The 15,695-nt window shown below is 43.7% G+C and overlaps 2 protein-coding genes across 2 annotated transcripts; both read left to right on the forward strand.

Moving 5' to 3' along the window:
• Positions 1 to 442: 442 nt before the first annotated feature.
• Positions 443 to 4,050, forward strand: dynlrb1 (dynein, light chain, roadblock-type 1). Its single transcript, XM_040002383.1, has 4 exons — positions 443 to 574; positions 870 to 945; positions 2,481 to 2,648; positions 3,369 to 4,050. The coding sequence occupies exons 1-4, from the start codon at positions 572 to 574 to the stop codon at positions 3,410 to 3,412; spliced, it is 291 nt and encodes a 96-aa protein (XP_039858317.1). The 5' UTR covers positions 443 to 571; the 3' UTR covers positions 3,413 to 4,050.
• A 1,847-nt stretch (positions 4,051 to 5,897) lies between these two features.
• On the forward strand, positions 5,898 to 13,756 carry map1lc3a (microtubule-associated protein 1 light chain 3 alpha). The gene is made up of 4 exons (XM_040002382.1): positions 5,898 to 6,069; positions 9,059 to 9,114; positions 9,921 to 10,027; positions 12,195 to 13,756. The coding sequence occupies exons 1-4, from the start codon at positions 6,030 to 6,032 to the stop codon at positions 12,358 to 12,360; spliced, it is 369 nt and encodes a 122-aa protein (XP_039858316.1). The 5' UTR covers positions 5,898 to 6,029; the 3' UTR covers positions 12,361 to 13,756.
• The last annotated feature ends 1,939 nt before the right edge of the window (positions 13,757 to 15,695 follow it).

Raw genomic sequence — 15,695 nt, forward strand, 5'->3', positions numbered from 1 at the left:
CTACAGTACGGTAACAATTATTTAATTAATTAGAAATAAATCAGTAACATGTCTCTCACACGGGACATTTCTGCACTGCGAATGCGTTTAGTTTCGTTAGTTTATTATCACAGTTATTCTGTTGTTTTATTGTATTATGATTTTGAATTAGAGGCTTTATCTTGTCTGTATTTCTTAACCAGAGTCATCAGAACCGCGTGACTTTACGGTTTTATCTAACCTGGGATGCCCCGCTACTTTGAAATCACATGCTATGTTTTTAACCGAAGTGACTTAACAGTGTGATTTTTTTATGGTATCGATGCAGACCGTCCCACTTTTTTAATGTTATTTTTATATGACAAAGAAAAACAAGGGCTTAAAAATGGAATTTATCGAGGCGAAATGGAATAAAAGAGCCCGTGAAAAATATAGTTGAGAAATCCGACTCTTCGGTTTGGACAGTAAACGTAGCAGTTGCCCCGGAGGTTCTTCTTCTTCGCTTGCCGTCAACAAAACCGGAGTGCTGCCTGCTAGTTTGCAGAGCTTTGAGAGGGTTTTTTGGCACGAATTTCTCCACAAAAAAACGAAAATGGTAGGATAAGAGGACAGTTTGACAAGTATCTGGTGAAACTGTTCACATATTTGGCCATCATACTGTAATTTATCAGTTTTACAGGACGGAATTTAATAAATTGCTAACTGAAGCTAGCTTGCTTTTGCTAGTCGGGCGTTGTCGGTTTATTTTTAACCGTTTCTCCCTTTGTGTTACCTTTAAACGCGCTCGCTGGGAGATTATTTTAATTCTGTGTTTGTTGCGGTGTTAAACGATTTAAATCCTTTTATCAGCTCACATGCAATGACTGATCACTGTTGTCTCCGTCCCTCAGGCCGAAGTAGAAGAAACCCTGAAGAGGATTCAGGGCCAGAAAGGGGTTCAGGGAATCATCGTCGCCAATTCAGAGGGTGAGACGACAATGATGTCATTTCATCCCCTCTTTTAAAGACCTTTCCGCTCTTTGCGTGTTTCTTATTGTGACTGCCACCGTGTGTTTAGCAACTATAAGTCCTCCGGGGTCCGATCCAGAACTCAGGTTTAATAAACTCCGGGTTTGTTAAAACTGAGGCAAACTTTAGGTCTCTGTCGGGAAAAATAAAACCTAACTTAAATTTATAGTCGGTTACCACGATAAGACACTGTGACCCTTCCCTAATCGGTTACCATGGTAACAGACCGTGTGACCCTGTCCTAACCTGCTCCCTGCACGTGTTATCTCTGGCTCCTCCCCTCCCGTTACACCTGAAACAGCCGACTGACCCTGGATCGATCCAAATATTGATATATCGGTACCAGTGTCAGTATCAGATCGTGATACTTAGTTTCAGAGTGTTTCCTCAGAAAGTAGACATCCCTTTACAAACAGGGTCCTCCTGCTCCTCCTCTTCCTCCTCCTCTCTGTCTCATTGTGTTTTGTTGTTGTGCCGTCACATGACCTGTTTGTGCTGAGCAAACACATGTAGGCTGTAGAGATAAAAAGGAGCAATCTCACAGCTGTGTGTGGGAAGGCGATTCATGATCAGTTTATACAAACCCAAGAAAACAGAAGTGAACAGTGAAAGAAACAAAGTGAGGAGGAGGAAACTCCCTCACAGACCGAGACCCCCAGCATGGAGACAGAGGCCACTGGCAGAGACCTTTCTGGGACTGATTTTATCACATTGATGAGTAAAAGACTCAATTCAAACATTAAAATAATGTTCTCAGCACCTTGAAACATGGTGCACTGCTCTGTCCTGAATAAACTGCCTTCATATGTTAAAAGCAGCACAACCTAAAGTATGTTGATAATAATATCACAACGTCTGCAGACACTACAGTAATCATAGAGTGCAAAATAAACCTGAGAAGCATCCTTAGTGCTGCAGCAGCATTCACTCATCTTCACGAATACTAAAAATAAATCTTCCACATATTGATTATTGTTTCACTACCTGATCAATAACAAGTTAAACAACATTTAGTTTATAAGGAAAACATAATTGTCATTCGTGGAAAACAATCCTTCGAGCTGTGATAATCCCATAAAAACCAGGAATGCTTGTTTCATACATGAACTTTCACATGCACGTTTTTCACTCTGTGAAATGACGTTATTATTGATGATGTGTTTGTTTTTGTCTGCTGGTTTTTATTCACCCCTGTTCCTTTAATTTACCACACTTACATTTTCCTTGGTACATAATAAAGCTGGAATCCCATCAAATTATGAATTTAAATACTTTACCTGTAACTTGACAGGACAAAATGTTACCGAAGACAAAAGTATTTTCCTTCTTCGTCCTATTTTTAATTAAGTTTTGTTTTTTGTTTTTTTTTGAGTAATTGAGATCTATTTTACTGTCACGCTTCAGTTTCAGCAGCAGAGAACCAGTAAAATAAGGTGTGATGTGGTTACTGGGTCCACGTGTGAATGTCCATCTCATAAATGTTTTCCCTTCAGGAATCCCCATCAAGTCGACTCTGGACAACTCGAGCACGGTGCAGTACGCCGGGCTGATCCACCAGCTGGTGATGAAGGCCAGGAGCACCATCCGAGACATCGACCCCCAGAACGACCTCACCTTCATGCGCGTGCGCTCCAAGAAGAACGAGATCATGATCGCTCCAGGTGAGAGCATCTGCTGGGAATTACTGCTAAATGAATTCCATTCACCCAAAATGAAACGCTGTTATTCCAGTTAACCTGACTTATAAATGCTTCAAAAGGCTCAAACACGCTCCCATTAGCTGAGCTGAAGCCTAGCAGACAGCCACCATCTACCTGTCTGTCAAAGAGGCCACAGCCCTGGTGTCCAAATGGAAGTGTTATAAGAAAAATTCAGCCCCCGTTCAGCTGTTATAATCCACAGTTATCCATAGAAGTGGTTTTTGTATCGGGATGACTCAATGCTGGAGCCTCTGGTGGACGTGAGCTGCAGTTTGTGGCTCTTCAGTGTCGGTTTCATCTTTCAGCCCTGCAGTCGCTGCTTTTGGGAAACAAGTTTCCTCCTCTGGGGGAAAGTCGGGCATTCAAATGATGCCTTTTATCTGTTTACATAACTTTCCATAAGAATTGTTTTGCCACTTGCCATGTGAACCAGAAATGAGAAGTTTAGAAAAAAATCCTGCCCAAGTCCAGAGAGGTCGGCATCTGGCAGTGAAGATTATTTTACAGCTGCAGCAGCAGTTTAGTAAAACCCGAGATCAGCTGTTTTTATTAAAACTCTACATTTTAAAATATTAAAATGCCCATTATTCAGATTATTTCCTGGCTAAAAAGGCTGGATGTGAACATTTAAGATGCTTTTGTTCCTCAAGTCGTTTAATTTTTTTGCCTTTTTCTTAACAGATAAAGACTTTTTCCTCATCGTCATCCAGAATCCATCAGATTGAAGATGAAGGAGCTGACGTCTGGCTGTTCGCTCTCTTTATCACTCTCATTTAAACGGCCCAGTTTTTTTTTTCTTTTCATTAAATCAAAATTTGTGTTTAGCAGAAGCTTTTTCATGGGAAGTAAGGTTGTAAGGTCAGGATGTGTGATCCCGAGGACGGTCAGTCGGCCTGCAGGAGGATTTTTGGGTTGTGTGTTTTTTCCATGTTTTAGCATTCCAGCTCCTCGGTGTGTGTGTGTGTGTGTGTGTGTGTGTGTGTGTGTGTGTGTGTGTGTGTGTGTGTGTGTGTGTTAGTGTGTTTACGTGCACGCGCGTCTCATGTCACCGTTTATTTCATGTGTAGCAAGCAGCCAGACGTGCACGCCAATACACGAGTAACCAGTGAAGTCGCAGACACATGACTGGAGCAGAGCACGCTGGTCTGCAGGTCCAGTATACGAGGCAGAACGAAGGACGTGCTTTGTTTTATTTAGCTCACCTTAAAGGAAAACTGCAGATTGTTATTTATTGTTTTGATGGTTAAAATGTTAAGGAGCAGTATTTCACCTGTGAGCAGAGAGCGACACTACAAACACGTCCCTGCTCTCGCGTCAAGTTTGTTCATTTGTAACAATTAAGAAATACAACAATTGAAAACTGTCCCGTGTCTTTGTCTCGTTACTGGTTTTTTGGGGTTTTTTCTTGTTCAATAAGAGACTCGTGCATCTATCATCAGCTAAGAGTGCTTCATTTGAGTGTTTTGGTAAAAAGGAGGAAGCAGATAAAACTACTTGAAATATCATCCAGTTGCTTGGTTACACATTCAGGAGACAAAAAGAGGTCGACGTGTCACCTCAAGGAAAAACATCCAAAAACAACCCAGCAGAAAAGCAGCAGCTGAATGACGCTTGGTGTTAGGGTTACAATGTAGGAGGGACACTAATTTTGAATCATTATTGAAAAGAACAGGACATGAGTGCATGTGTAGAGTCAGCAATTACATCTGGTTTAAAAATGCTTTGATGTGCCTCAAAACCAGTTTAAAAAAAGCTTTTTTTTTTCAACCTCTGGAAGTTAAAAGTCTGCTGCTGTTGTTCTGCCAAAGATTTGATTTCAGGACTCTGAGGCTGTGTTTCAGTCTTCATGTCTGACAGATCACTGCAGAGAAGAACTGCAGAGTCAGCTGGTAGGTTTCAGCTGATGCGTTTGCTAAAAGCAATCATTTTCACATTTCACAGTCCTTTCATTTTTTTGTGCATCGCTTTAAAATCATCCTCAGCTACAAGATTCGTTTCTTACACACTGCTTTGTACACAGTACAAAGTAAAAGATTTGCGTCTAAAATATAACGGAAGAAAAGTCAAAAGCAACATAATAAAAATATTTTGACTTCAACCATGACCTCAGCTCCAGAAAATCTGGGAAACTGTAAAATACAATGATTTGCAGATCTAATAAACCCATTTTTCTGTACAATAGAAGATAGAAAACATGTCATATGGTTTAACTGAAAAAATGTTCCGAGCCTTGTTCCTCACACAAAAAGATTTCTCCAGATTCTCAGAATCTTTCAGTGATATCATGTATTCTAGATGAGGAGATATTCAGTGTTTTCAAATGTTACATCAGGAGCAACATTCTGAAAATGTTCCACGTTTTTATGATGCAGTTTCTGTTGCAGGTAAACCTCTGCCTCCCTAAATGCTGTTTTATACCCAAACACATTACTGATCTATTGCCAGTGACTCACAGACATGCTAAATGTTCCTCCAGCTGTGTTTTTAGTACCGCTCACTTTTCCAGCCTTTCATTGCTCATCTCCCATGGACGAATAAAGTACGAGTTTATGAGATCTGCAAATGATTGCATTCTTTATTTCAAATTTACGTTTTATTCAATTTTATTTTATTGTTTAATTGGGGTTTTATATTCTAACTTTTAAAACTTTAGTAAAGTACTCGAGTTACGTTCCACTACAGCACATATCTCATTAATTCTCTCAATAACACTCAGGTTTGTCTTCCTGTCTTTATAAACAGTCATCAAAGGCACAAAGTAAAAAACATCCAAAAATAACAGCGAGTGAACACAAAATAGTCATAATCACAACGAGATGAAGATCATCATAGATGGAGAAAAATCGATAAAATCAACACAGCTGATGAAAAGTATATGAAAATGTCTATGAACACAAAACCATCAGAGATCACTGAGACACCCCATCCCCCCACCTCCTCTAAAACAAACCTAGGAACGCCCCTGCTGAAGCAAAACACAGCCTGACATTACAGCTGATTCACGAACCTTTCGTCATTTCCTCTCAGTACAAAATGAAAACGCTGCTGTGTCGCGTTAAACTCTAACCCACCGTGTGAATCACGGGCTGGTTTGTATAACTAGTTAAACTTTGCACTTCTGTTAACGTGAATGCAAAGCTGCTCTCTGGGTTCAGGGATCGATGCACGGCCCCTTTAAATGCAGCGGGTGACGTCAGAGGCTCGGTTTACTGTCTTTGTTTGTCCGGAGCTGTTTTGGCTTCAGACGAACCAGAGACTCGAACCGAAGAGACGGACCTGCGCTGTTGGCTGTAACTACTGCGTTATTCATTTGTGTATAACTGTTTAATAACCGGGACCGAGATGCCGTCCGACAGACCCTTCAAACAAAGGAGGACATTTGGTAAGAAAGCCCCGGGGAAGGTGTTATTTAGCTGGCTTAAGTGCCTGCAAACAGCCGCTGAGCTGCTAGCCCGTTAGCCGCCTAGCTCAGCTCTTTGTATTTAAAGTGCAGTGAAAGGGTGTCGGTGCTGTGTTACTGTAGCTGCTACAAGTGTCCGGGAGCTAGGGTGGGTAGGCTAACAGAGTATTTCTTTAGTCGCGAATCAAAGGTGAAAATCCCGTTTTTACTGTGTGAGGCAGCAGCCTCCGGGCCGAGAGGTGTTAAAGGGCCATCTGGGTCACTGTCCGGCTAGCTCGCAGCCAGCTAGGCCTCCGTTTACACGGCCGGATCACCTCACTGGTCTGTGTTTGCTGAAAGGAAAAACAACATGTGCTGACACATTATCCCAACACACGTGTTCAGCGATTTATGTTGAAATATGAGGTCGAGAGACAGCCCCCCAGAGCCGGGCAGGGAGGAGCCCGGAGTCCGGCTCGTTGCATAATCTTTCCATTTACAGAGAAGCAGAGATGCAAGAAACGCTGCATTCACCGCCTTCTGCTCTGTGCTTATAACCTGCTTTCAGCCGCTCTCGTAGACCTGTGCGTGTTTGTTTAGCAGCTGTTTGAATTGTGTCACACTGACACACATTACAGAAGTGTTACACAACAGGGGACATGTTTACCACACTTGGAGTTACTATAATACACTTTCCAGTTCACTTTTATTCATATAGCACCAGTTCATGTTAGGGTAAACACCCCCAGAACCCCAACAATCAGAGGATCTCCTGTGAACTGCACATGGCGACAGTGGGGAGAATGAACACCCATTTAACAGGAAGATACCATTCTCAGGGAGAAGCAGCCATCTGCCTCCACCTTTTGATGGAAGGCAAAGCAAACCACAGAAGAGAGAACAGCCAGTCGTCTGTTCATTGCAGCAGATACAATAATGTTTTCAAAAAAGTCACTCAGCAAATATTTAAACGCTTCATTAAAGAGTCGCTCTCGGACGACTAAGATTTCAGTGTAAACATTACTGAAGACGGGCGTCGCGACTGCAGCATCATAAATCCTGTTATGAAGCCCTGAGCTGAGCGTTTGCCCCGTCGCCATCTTGTTTGGATTGAGCCTATCAACAGGAAAAAGTTTACTGAGGTCACAGCAAGGGAGCAGGCCGTTTTCCCATGAACCTCTGCAAATCTGCGACCAGATGAGTCGCCCTCTGCTAGCCATTAAGAAAAGGATGTATCATTATTTCAGCATCCTCTTCCTGAAATTTGATGGTAGATGAAGAAAGAAGAAGATGCGATTAATAAAGACAGACTTCAGCCTTGGTTTGTATTCGGACAGCTGGAAGCACAGCGGCTGAGTAATCTTCCTGTTGTGCCGCTGCCTGGGGTGCATGGTAGTTGGTGCATTGTAATGCAAATTCTCTGTGGACGAGTCTTCACGATCACAAAAAATCAACTATCACCGTCTGATACCAAAATTTCTTTCACTTGTGTCCTCGTGGACGTGAAAAGTATAGTCGAGGCTGATCGTTCGGGGTCACCTGATCCAGCCCTAACTTCATAAAGCTGATCAGAAAGGAAAATGTGAAGCCTGATCTTAGAGGTGGGAGGTGGGACTCTCTCCAGGAGCCCAGTGAGGACGAATATTTACATTCAAACTAAAGACAGGTGATCTTGCAGAACCTGGAGCAGGACTGTAGCTGGCTTCCAATAAACACCTCCACACTGAAACAAAGGAGCCATTCACACTCAGCTGATGCTGCTCTGAGCAACCTGAGCTTTGAACCCGGCCGGTATTTGAAAAAGGAAAAGCAGTTTTTCTGAAATAGGCCAGTAGGAGGTTCAGAGAGGGCAGCATGCTGTAAAATTAGATAGTGAGGCAGTAAAAAAAGAAAAAAACATTGCAAAGCTTGAAATGGGTACTGAAAGGAAAGCCTGTGGGCATTAAAGGAGACGTTTAACATAATAATAATATGCAAAGCTGTGAAGAGATGCAAACGCCAGAGCTCTGCCTCGAAAATAAAAAAGACTTAGTGTGAAAGAAGAAGCCAAAGAGACTGATGCTAATTAACCACGTGGTTAAACAGATCCTCTCTGACTACACCTAGTTTACTCTCATGTCATTTTTTTTCATCACTTTTAAGAAGCTTTAAGGAGTCTTTACCTGAAAACCGACTAAAATGATCTTTCAGTCGCTGGTTCGTTGTCTCCCAGTTGACAACCGTGTTGTTCACTGACTAATTGCTGCAGCTGTGTGGGGGAATGGCTCTCTGCACTGCACTAAACAGCTCTGTGATCTCTGAATGCATTCACACATCACACTAGAAATGAAACGTTACAATATGGCGAGGAAGCAGGAGGTTAGAGTACACAACAGGGATGCAGCGAGGACACAAACTTGTAGCCTTGTAGAGCTGCGGTTCCATTTTTCCCTCATCTGGAACGCAACATTTGTCACGTCTTGTGGATTTTCTGACAAAACACAAACTCAGTCTCCATCTGGAGAGGAGAGAACTTTAAATAATGCAGATAATGAAAATATCCAGTGTTTTCCACAAAGTCACATTCTGTTAGATAATAAATGAATTCGTGCTTATGTGTGCAGTGCATTCATAAAAGCTCATACTGAGCCAGGAGAATCCTGGAGCACAACAGAGCAGGAACCAGCTGCCCCGCTGATGAACTCACCATCATGGCCACAGTATCCTTGGTGAGCTCAGCGCAGCGGCACATGAAGCAGGTTCTGGTTAAACTGACCCTACAGAGGTGACGGATGGCTGCCATCACCAGCTGGTAGAGCTGGAGTCTGTCTGATTACAGGAGTCGAGGCAACACCCACATGTCCAGCCTCACTGTAGGGAAGCAGACATGAAGTCAGAGTTAGCTGGTTGTCATTGGCTGGACTTTCAAAATAAGAGCGAGGATGGTTCCTGGTTCGACTGAACAAGAAATGAACTTTCTGTTTTTGTGACCATTTGTGTCTTTTCTCCACAGCTGACCGGTGCAAAGAGGTCCAGCAGATCCGCGAGCAGCACCCCAACAAGATCCCCGTAAGCTGCTTCACACTGAATCACACCACACTTCACTGAGCTTTGTTAGTGGAAATAAAGATGATTCCATTGGGATGAACCGGAGGTTACCGGAGTGCAGGAAGCAGCGAATCAAACCAGTCTCCACTTCAGAGCGATCGATGTGATGCTTCGGTCCACAGTTGACCTTGTACTAAAAATGTCTTCCAGTCAGAGATTATATTTAAAGATTTAGATCATATTTCCCAGAACAGGTTTTAATGTGAAATCAAGTTTTGTAAATTTTGTCTTTGTGAGCTAAAATTTCAGATGTGACTTTAAATAATTACCTCAAAGTCTTACAGCTCACAGACTCCCAGAAAATCAGGTTTCGACCACAGACTGTACATAAAAGATGGACATGATTAACGTCATGTGACCTGTTGTTGAGTCCTATTTCTGAAACTTCAAAGCAGAGTGTTTTCCGTCTTTACTGTCTGCAAGCAAAGTGCAACTGTTGTTTACAAAATGAACATTGTGTTTTCTTTAGACAGACTTGAGGCTAGCAAGCGCGACAAACAGGGGAGTCGCCCTCTGCTGGCCATTAGATAGAACATGTTAAAATGTCCGACATGCTTAGACTAGAAGAAGTCTGAGGTTCAGTTCAAATACGGTCATGTGTAGTTTTAAAGAACAGCAGCAGCTAAAATGCTAAAATCAAGCCTACAGAGCAGAACTTTAACCAATCAGAGACTTCATGGTGGCTGTGTGCATCTTTTGTATACAGTCTATGTTTGTAGGGCAGGTTTTGTCTTAGTGACGCTCGTCTGTGTGTTTTGTGCCTGCAGGTGATCATTGAACGGTATAAGGGAGAGAAACAGTTACCCGTTTTGGACAAGACCAAGTTCCTGGTACCGGACCACGTCAACATGAGCGAGCTGGTCAAAATCATCAGGTAAGCAGAGCTGCACCAGCATCAGCACTGCAGGTTATTAGCTGGCATGTGTGCAGCTGTGTGTGCAGCTGTCAGTGAGCGTGCATTGTAGTCTGTAGTGTTTAAAATACATTTACTGCAGTTTCAGGTCGGTGGATCTGGCACAGTTCAGTTTGCCTGATGAGGAGGAGAGGCTCATTCTGTTCACAGAATAATGGGCCAATAAATTAAAAAATTTACAGTCCAGCAGTAAAGACATATAATAAACCATAATATATCTGTGGTTTGTGAGGCCACTGGTAATAATTATCATCCAAATGCTGAGGAGGCAGAAATAAGATCTTTTTAATGTCAATCAGCCATAAGAGTTAATTAGCTGTAGGTCCGTCGTGCACCAGTGGATTTACAGATGGTCAGCGTGCTGGAGTTTGTACAAGATGAAAGCGTTGGCCTCTAAAGTGAAGGCTGAGGCTGGAAAATGAAAGAGGAGGGAGGTGAAAAATGATAATGCAGAAGTGTTCCTCGATTCAACATCCTCAGTGTTTAGAAAAAGCTCCGTCAGAGTTTCTGTAATGAAGCAGGGTTCAGTTCAGTGCTCAGCACACGTTTGTCTCAGCCGCGGTGTGAGGCAAAGATCCTGTGATGACTAAAAAATCAAGGCTGCAGTGTACTCCACCCAGGACAAGGTCTCCAGGATCTCACCCTGGAGCCACAGCTGGGCTTAGCCTAAAGAAGGCTTGGTGCACCCCAGTGGGCCCACCACCCAAGGGGGGCGCTGTAGGGGTTTGGTGCAGCGGGGAGGTCCTCGACGATCTCCTCTGAGACTCTGCTCAGGAAACAACGGCTCTTCATTTAACTGTAATGTTGTGCTGCCCGAAGCCCCGCAGATGACGACAGGTCCAACACAGGAACAGCATATAGCCTGTTAATTTTCAAAATAAGAGTCTGCAGCCTAAAAGCTCTGCTGGTGAAACGATGTGGTGTGATGCGAAGCTGTGCGAAGGACCGAGCAGAACAAAGTCAGAAGTGTCAGATGGGTTCATCAAAGAGCCAGAAGCCACAGATAAGAGATAACAGCTGATTACCTGCAGCTCAGATGTGTGAAGCTGCTCCTGATGCAGACTCAGTATGTGCAGGTTTGATTAAAGAGTCTTGGAAATGATAACCGGCAAGTTTGAGTAATAATTCACTAACTGGAGACTTTTATGGACAAAATAAATCTTAAAAATAATCAGCGGATGAATCGATGGTGAAAGTGATCTGTGGTTCAGCCTTCGGTGAATCGGCTGCTGCTTGTTGATTAAAAGCTCTAAACGAACATAAAAGGATATTAAAATCAATACGCAGAGAGCCGGGCGGCCGATGTAAGACCTTTAGAAAAATGCGCTCGCTCATCCTGGACCTTCTCAGGACTCACGTGATCGACTTCTCAATCAATTCTAAGTGATTTTAGGCGCTCTTTATTTTGAGCCGAGCGGATGGGAGAGGAAGGCGGGGATTAAAGTGTGCGCTTTATGCCCGGCGGCTGTGGTCGTGTCGTTCAGAGGCAAGAATGTAGACGTTTTATACGGCGGTGCCTCGTACATCATGTCAGGAACCCAAACTATGAACACAACCTGCTGCTGACCAGGTGGTGTGCTCAGCATCAGTTACCATGGTGATTTAGCCAGGTGAAAGGAGAGCCGCTTTCATGAAACAGAAATCTCTGACCTCAGCACCGCGCTCCGTAGTACGACCCTCTGAACCCTCAGTCTCTATGAAACAGCAGCAGGAGGAGGCACAGCTGGAAAAAACAGTCGAGTGTTGGAAAACCCGCAGAGATCATTTCATCTCCCAGTTTCACTTCTATTCCTGCTGCAGAGGTGAAGCCACACCCACTGGTTACACCTCTGTGACCCACTGCAGGGCTGAAGGATATGTCAGTTGCAGGAGTTCAGATAACTGATCTTATCTCCAGCTTGACCTTTAAAGTGAAGTGATGGGTGGATAAATTTTCCACTTCACTGTAAACGCTCAGCCTTGAAAAGTTGCGCTGACTGTTGACGTTTCCTTTAACGTCTGAAACTTTTTCCTTTTTTTGTAAATCTGTGACCTGCCCTGATTCGTCTGTCGTACCTCTGTCATAACAAACTGAGTGTTGGCGATCCTGTAGCAGCAGCACCATAATCCTCCCTCCTCCCTCCTCCAGGCGCCGACTGCAGCTGAACCCCACGCAGGCCTTCTTCCTGCTGGTCAACCAGCACAGCATGGTGTCGGTGTCTACGTCCATCTCTGAGATCTACGAGCAGGAGAGAGACGAGGACGGCTTCCTCTACATGGTCTACGCCTCGCAGGAGACCTTCGGCCGCTGCTAGGGAGGGAGAGCGGGGACGTCCTCGGGTGCTGTGAGAGAAGAAAGGGCGGACGACCAGAAACTCCGCCTCCAGCAGCGCCTTTTCTCCCCCACCCCCCTCTCTTTCTCTCTGTCGTAGTCGAGCACCTTCTTCACTTTGGTCAGTCAGTAGCTCCGAAACCCAGAGAATATCCTGTGTCTCCTTCAAAAAAAAATCCGATCGGATTTTCCTCCCTTCTTCTGTTGGCCCCCCACAGGCTGAGTTCTCTTATTTTGAAAGGGTGACACAAACCGACTAGTGATAAAGAAGTTTTTAAACGATGTCTCGATGATGCGTGATTGATTAACCGATCGGTTTTTCCTCCGTTACGCTACACACGTATCAAACTTGAAACCAGGCAGGCGGAGGTCAGGGTGTAGCCTGAAGGAGTCAAAGCTGATCAGTGCATCAGCAGATGTGTAAGCTAGAAGATTAGAGTCTGAGAAGTTTCATTTTTTCCTTTTTAAACTCATTTTGAATCTGTTTTTTTGTTGTTTGAAACGTAGTTTAGTTTGTGTTTGTAGCTCCCAGTTTGTTTCCTGTCAGCCGAAGCTCAGCGCGCCAACGCTGGCCAACCATCGGCTGACAATCGGGCTCAAGATTACTGTGATCCTCATCGAGCTGTTAGCATTCACAGTAATTTTCCATGTGCAATATTTCTCCTGACACTAACGCTGAAAAACACTCGCCGTTCATATCGTCTGTCTTCATTCACGACCCCGTAAGCACAACGGCGCGAGGTCCCGAAGACACTCAGAGTAGGGTGTGTTTGACGGGAGGGACGACACGGCGGGAGGCTGTTATGCTTTTATTTTGACACGCTGAGGCGCTGCGGCGGCGCTTCCTCCCTGTAACAACACCACGGTAGCATTCACATAATAAATGTATTTAATGTAGGATCTGAATGAGCTTCTTTTGCACATCAATTAATACAAATATATAAAAAAAGACTTGGTGTAGGTTTTTTTAGTAATTGCTGTATAACAACTCTCTTTTTGTATCTGCTCCTCGTTTCCGTCTTTAACAGGAATTCACTGACAAAAAAAAGTTCTGCACTACAAACCTGCATGTTTTACTTTCCTTTTTTTATAAATGTTTGTTGATTTTAAGCTCTGGATGTGATTGTATTGTTTCCATTTAGTCCTTTTTGATGTTTCCCAAACCAAAAACTGAAAGTAAGCGAAAATATGTTTGAAACTGAAAAAAAAAAAAGACCCGTGTTCGTTTAAAGGATCGTATAATCGAGCTGTATTACAGAGTGTGTGTTTCTTTAGGCTTTCTGACGTTGTCACTGTACTGAGGGTGTACATAGATGCGTTGCTACAACCTAATTCAGATTATTTGCCAATAAATAAATAAAAAGTTGCCTTTAAAATGATGACTCTGCTTTTTTCTGCTTTGTTGTGTGAAGTCACTTTCAGACGTCTGCTGACTGCGATGGTGTTCAGAGGCAAGACTATAGAAACTGCTTTTGGACACCAAACTGTGGACCTGACTGTAGCAATAAATGATGAGACGACACTCCTTCAAAGGTTTGTGCGATAGTTGTGCATCAGTTTCTCAGGTGGGAGAACTCGCCTGCAGGTCCTGGGTTGTCTCCATCGTACTGAGATCCAGCGACTGAAGGGTCGACTCGGCTGCGTGCTTTGGATCAGTGTCGAGCTACCTGCATCTTTCGGGCCGAGGACTGCGGCTCGTCCAGCAGCAGTGTCTGATAACATGCTGCACCTCCCTGCTTTGTTCCAGCCTGTGCTGACTCATCTCAAAGTTCAGTTCTGGTCTCGTCACTTTGGTGCAGAAGTTTGGAGGCTCGTCTTGTGCGGGTGTTGAAACCATCTCGCTGCTTTCGTGCTGTGAAGTCTGTGTTTCACCTGAAGTAGCCTGAGAAGCTTTCTTTGCTTTCTGGCAGAAACATCAGTACTCTGTCGTCTGACTGTGTTTACTCTGACTCTGGTTTGGTATCAGCAGGACTACTCATCCTCCACTCCTTCGTCAGACACTGAACTCTACTTTTTACATCCTTTGTCTGATTTTTACAGTTCACTTCATCTCGTGAAGCTCTGTTCTTGTCTCCTGGCTCAGCAGCCACTGACTATTTACACAGAAGCACCGTTTATAATTAAACCTGTCACAGCTGTGGAAAGTTACCCTTAATAGTCAAGTAATCCTGACACGTCTGCTCCCACCCATCCTCAAGAAAACATCCACAAAGGACAAAAACCATGTTTCACCTCTGTCATTTTAAGTTCCTCAACACCTGTTTCCACCTGCTTTGACTTAATTGTTGGACTATTCCAGAGTCTGGGGACAACAGCAGAGCGACCCTGTGGTATATAATGGAGCTGATGCACCAAACTGAGGCTTTAAAAACACATATTGTCTATTTTACAGTCAGTCAAAGCAGCTGAGCTCAGACAGGAGAGATGTGCTGTCTTTGCTTTGTACCAGATTTCTAAAAGCCAAAGAAAAGTCCACAAAAGTATCAGAGGTTATTTGTGACAGAAGGAGAGGAGCAAGAGTGAAAAGGAAGGTTTAGAAGATGGTGGTGAGACCTGCTGTGATGGTTTGGAGAGGGTGGAGCTGAGACAGGAGGAGGTGGAGGCAGATGAGTCGCTGTGGTGCCCTCCTCGCTTCAGAGCCTCCTTTAAAGCGATGTTTACATCTAGAGCAGGGCGATATGACCAAAAATATTTATCACGATATACATTTAAAAATTTGCGATAACGATATAACTGACGATATAATTGACACTAGACAAAATACTTTACAACTCCACAACTTTATTAGTGCAAAAAAAACCATCAATGTATTTTCACTTAAACAAGCAGCTGTTTTTTATGTGCATTAAAGTTATATAAACATGTAACAGTGCAAATTCCTCGCTGACAGTTTAACCAAAAGGCATTTCAGTGGAAACTCAGCATAACCATGTATAATATCCACAACACTGAAAAAGAGCTTATACACACACAATACGGTAATATTATGTTGAAGCACAGTACGTATCACTCTGCGAGGCTCCGCCTACGATGCCGTAATGCTCCGACAATCCATCGAGCGGTGCGGCTTCGTAGCTCAGCAAAGTCGTACTGAAACATTTGACAGATTTTCGAGCGCCGTGCACATAAAATCGTTTCGAGGTCAGTAAGCACAACCAGAGTTCATACATAAGGCACACGGGATTATAAGGGGCTCTGTCGACCTTCAGAAAAATCAAAGGATTGATTTTAAGTGCGCCGCATTTTCCAAACAATACGGTAATACCGGCCCGCTAGCATGCGCTACCAAAAATAGTGCTTTGTTGTGTATCTGACGGA

This window comes from Simochromis diagramma, unplaced genomic scaffold (genome assembly GCF_900408965.1).
Source record: "Simochromis diagramma unplaced genomic scaffold, fSimDia1.1 OVJJ01000438.1, whole genome shotgun sequence".
Lineage (NCBI taxonomy): Eukaryota > Metazoa > Chordata > Actinopteri > Cichliformes > Cichlidae > Simochromis > Simochromis diagramma.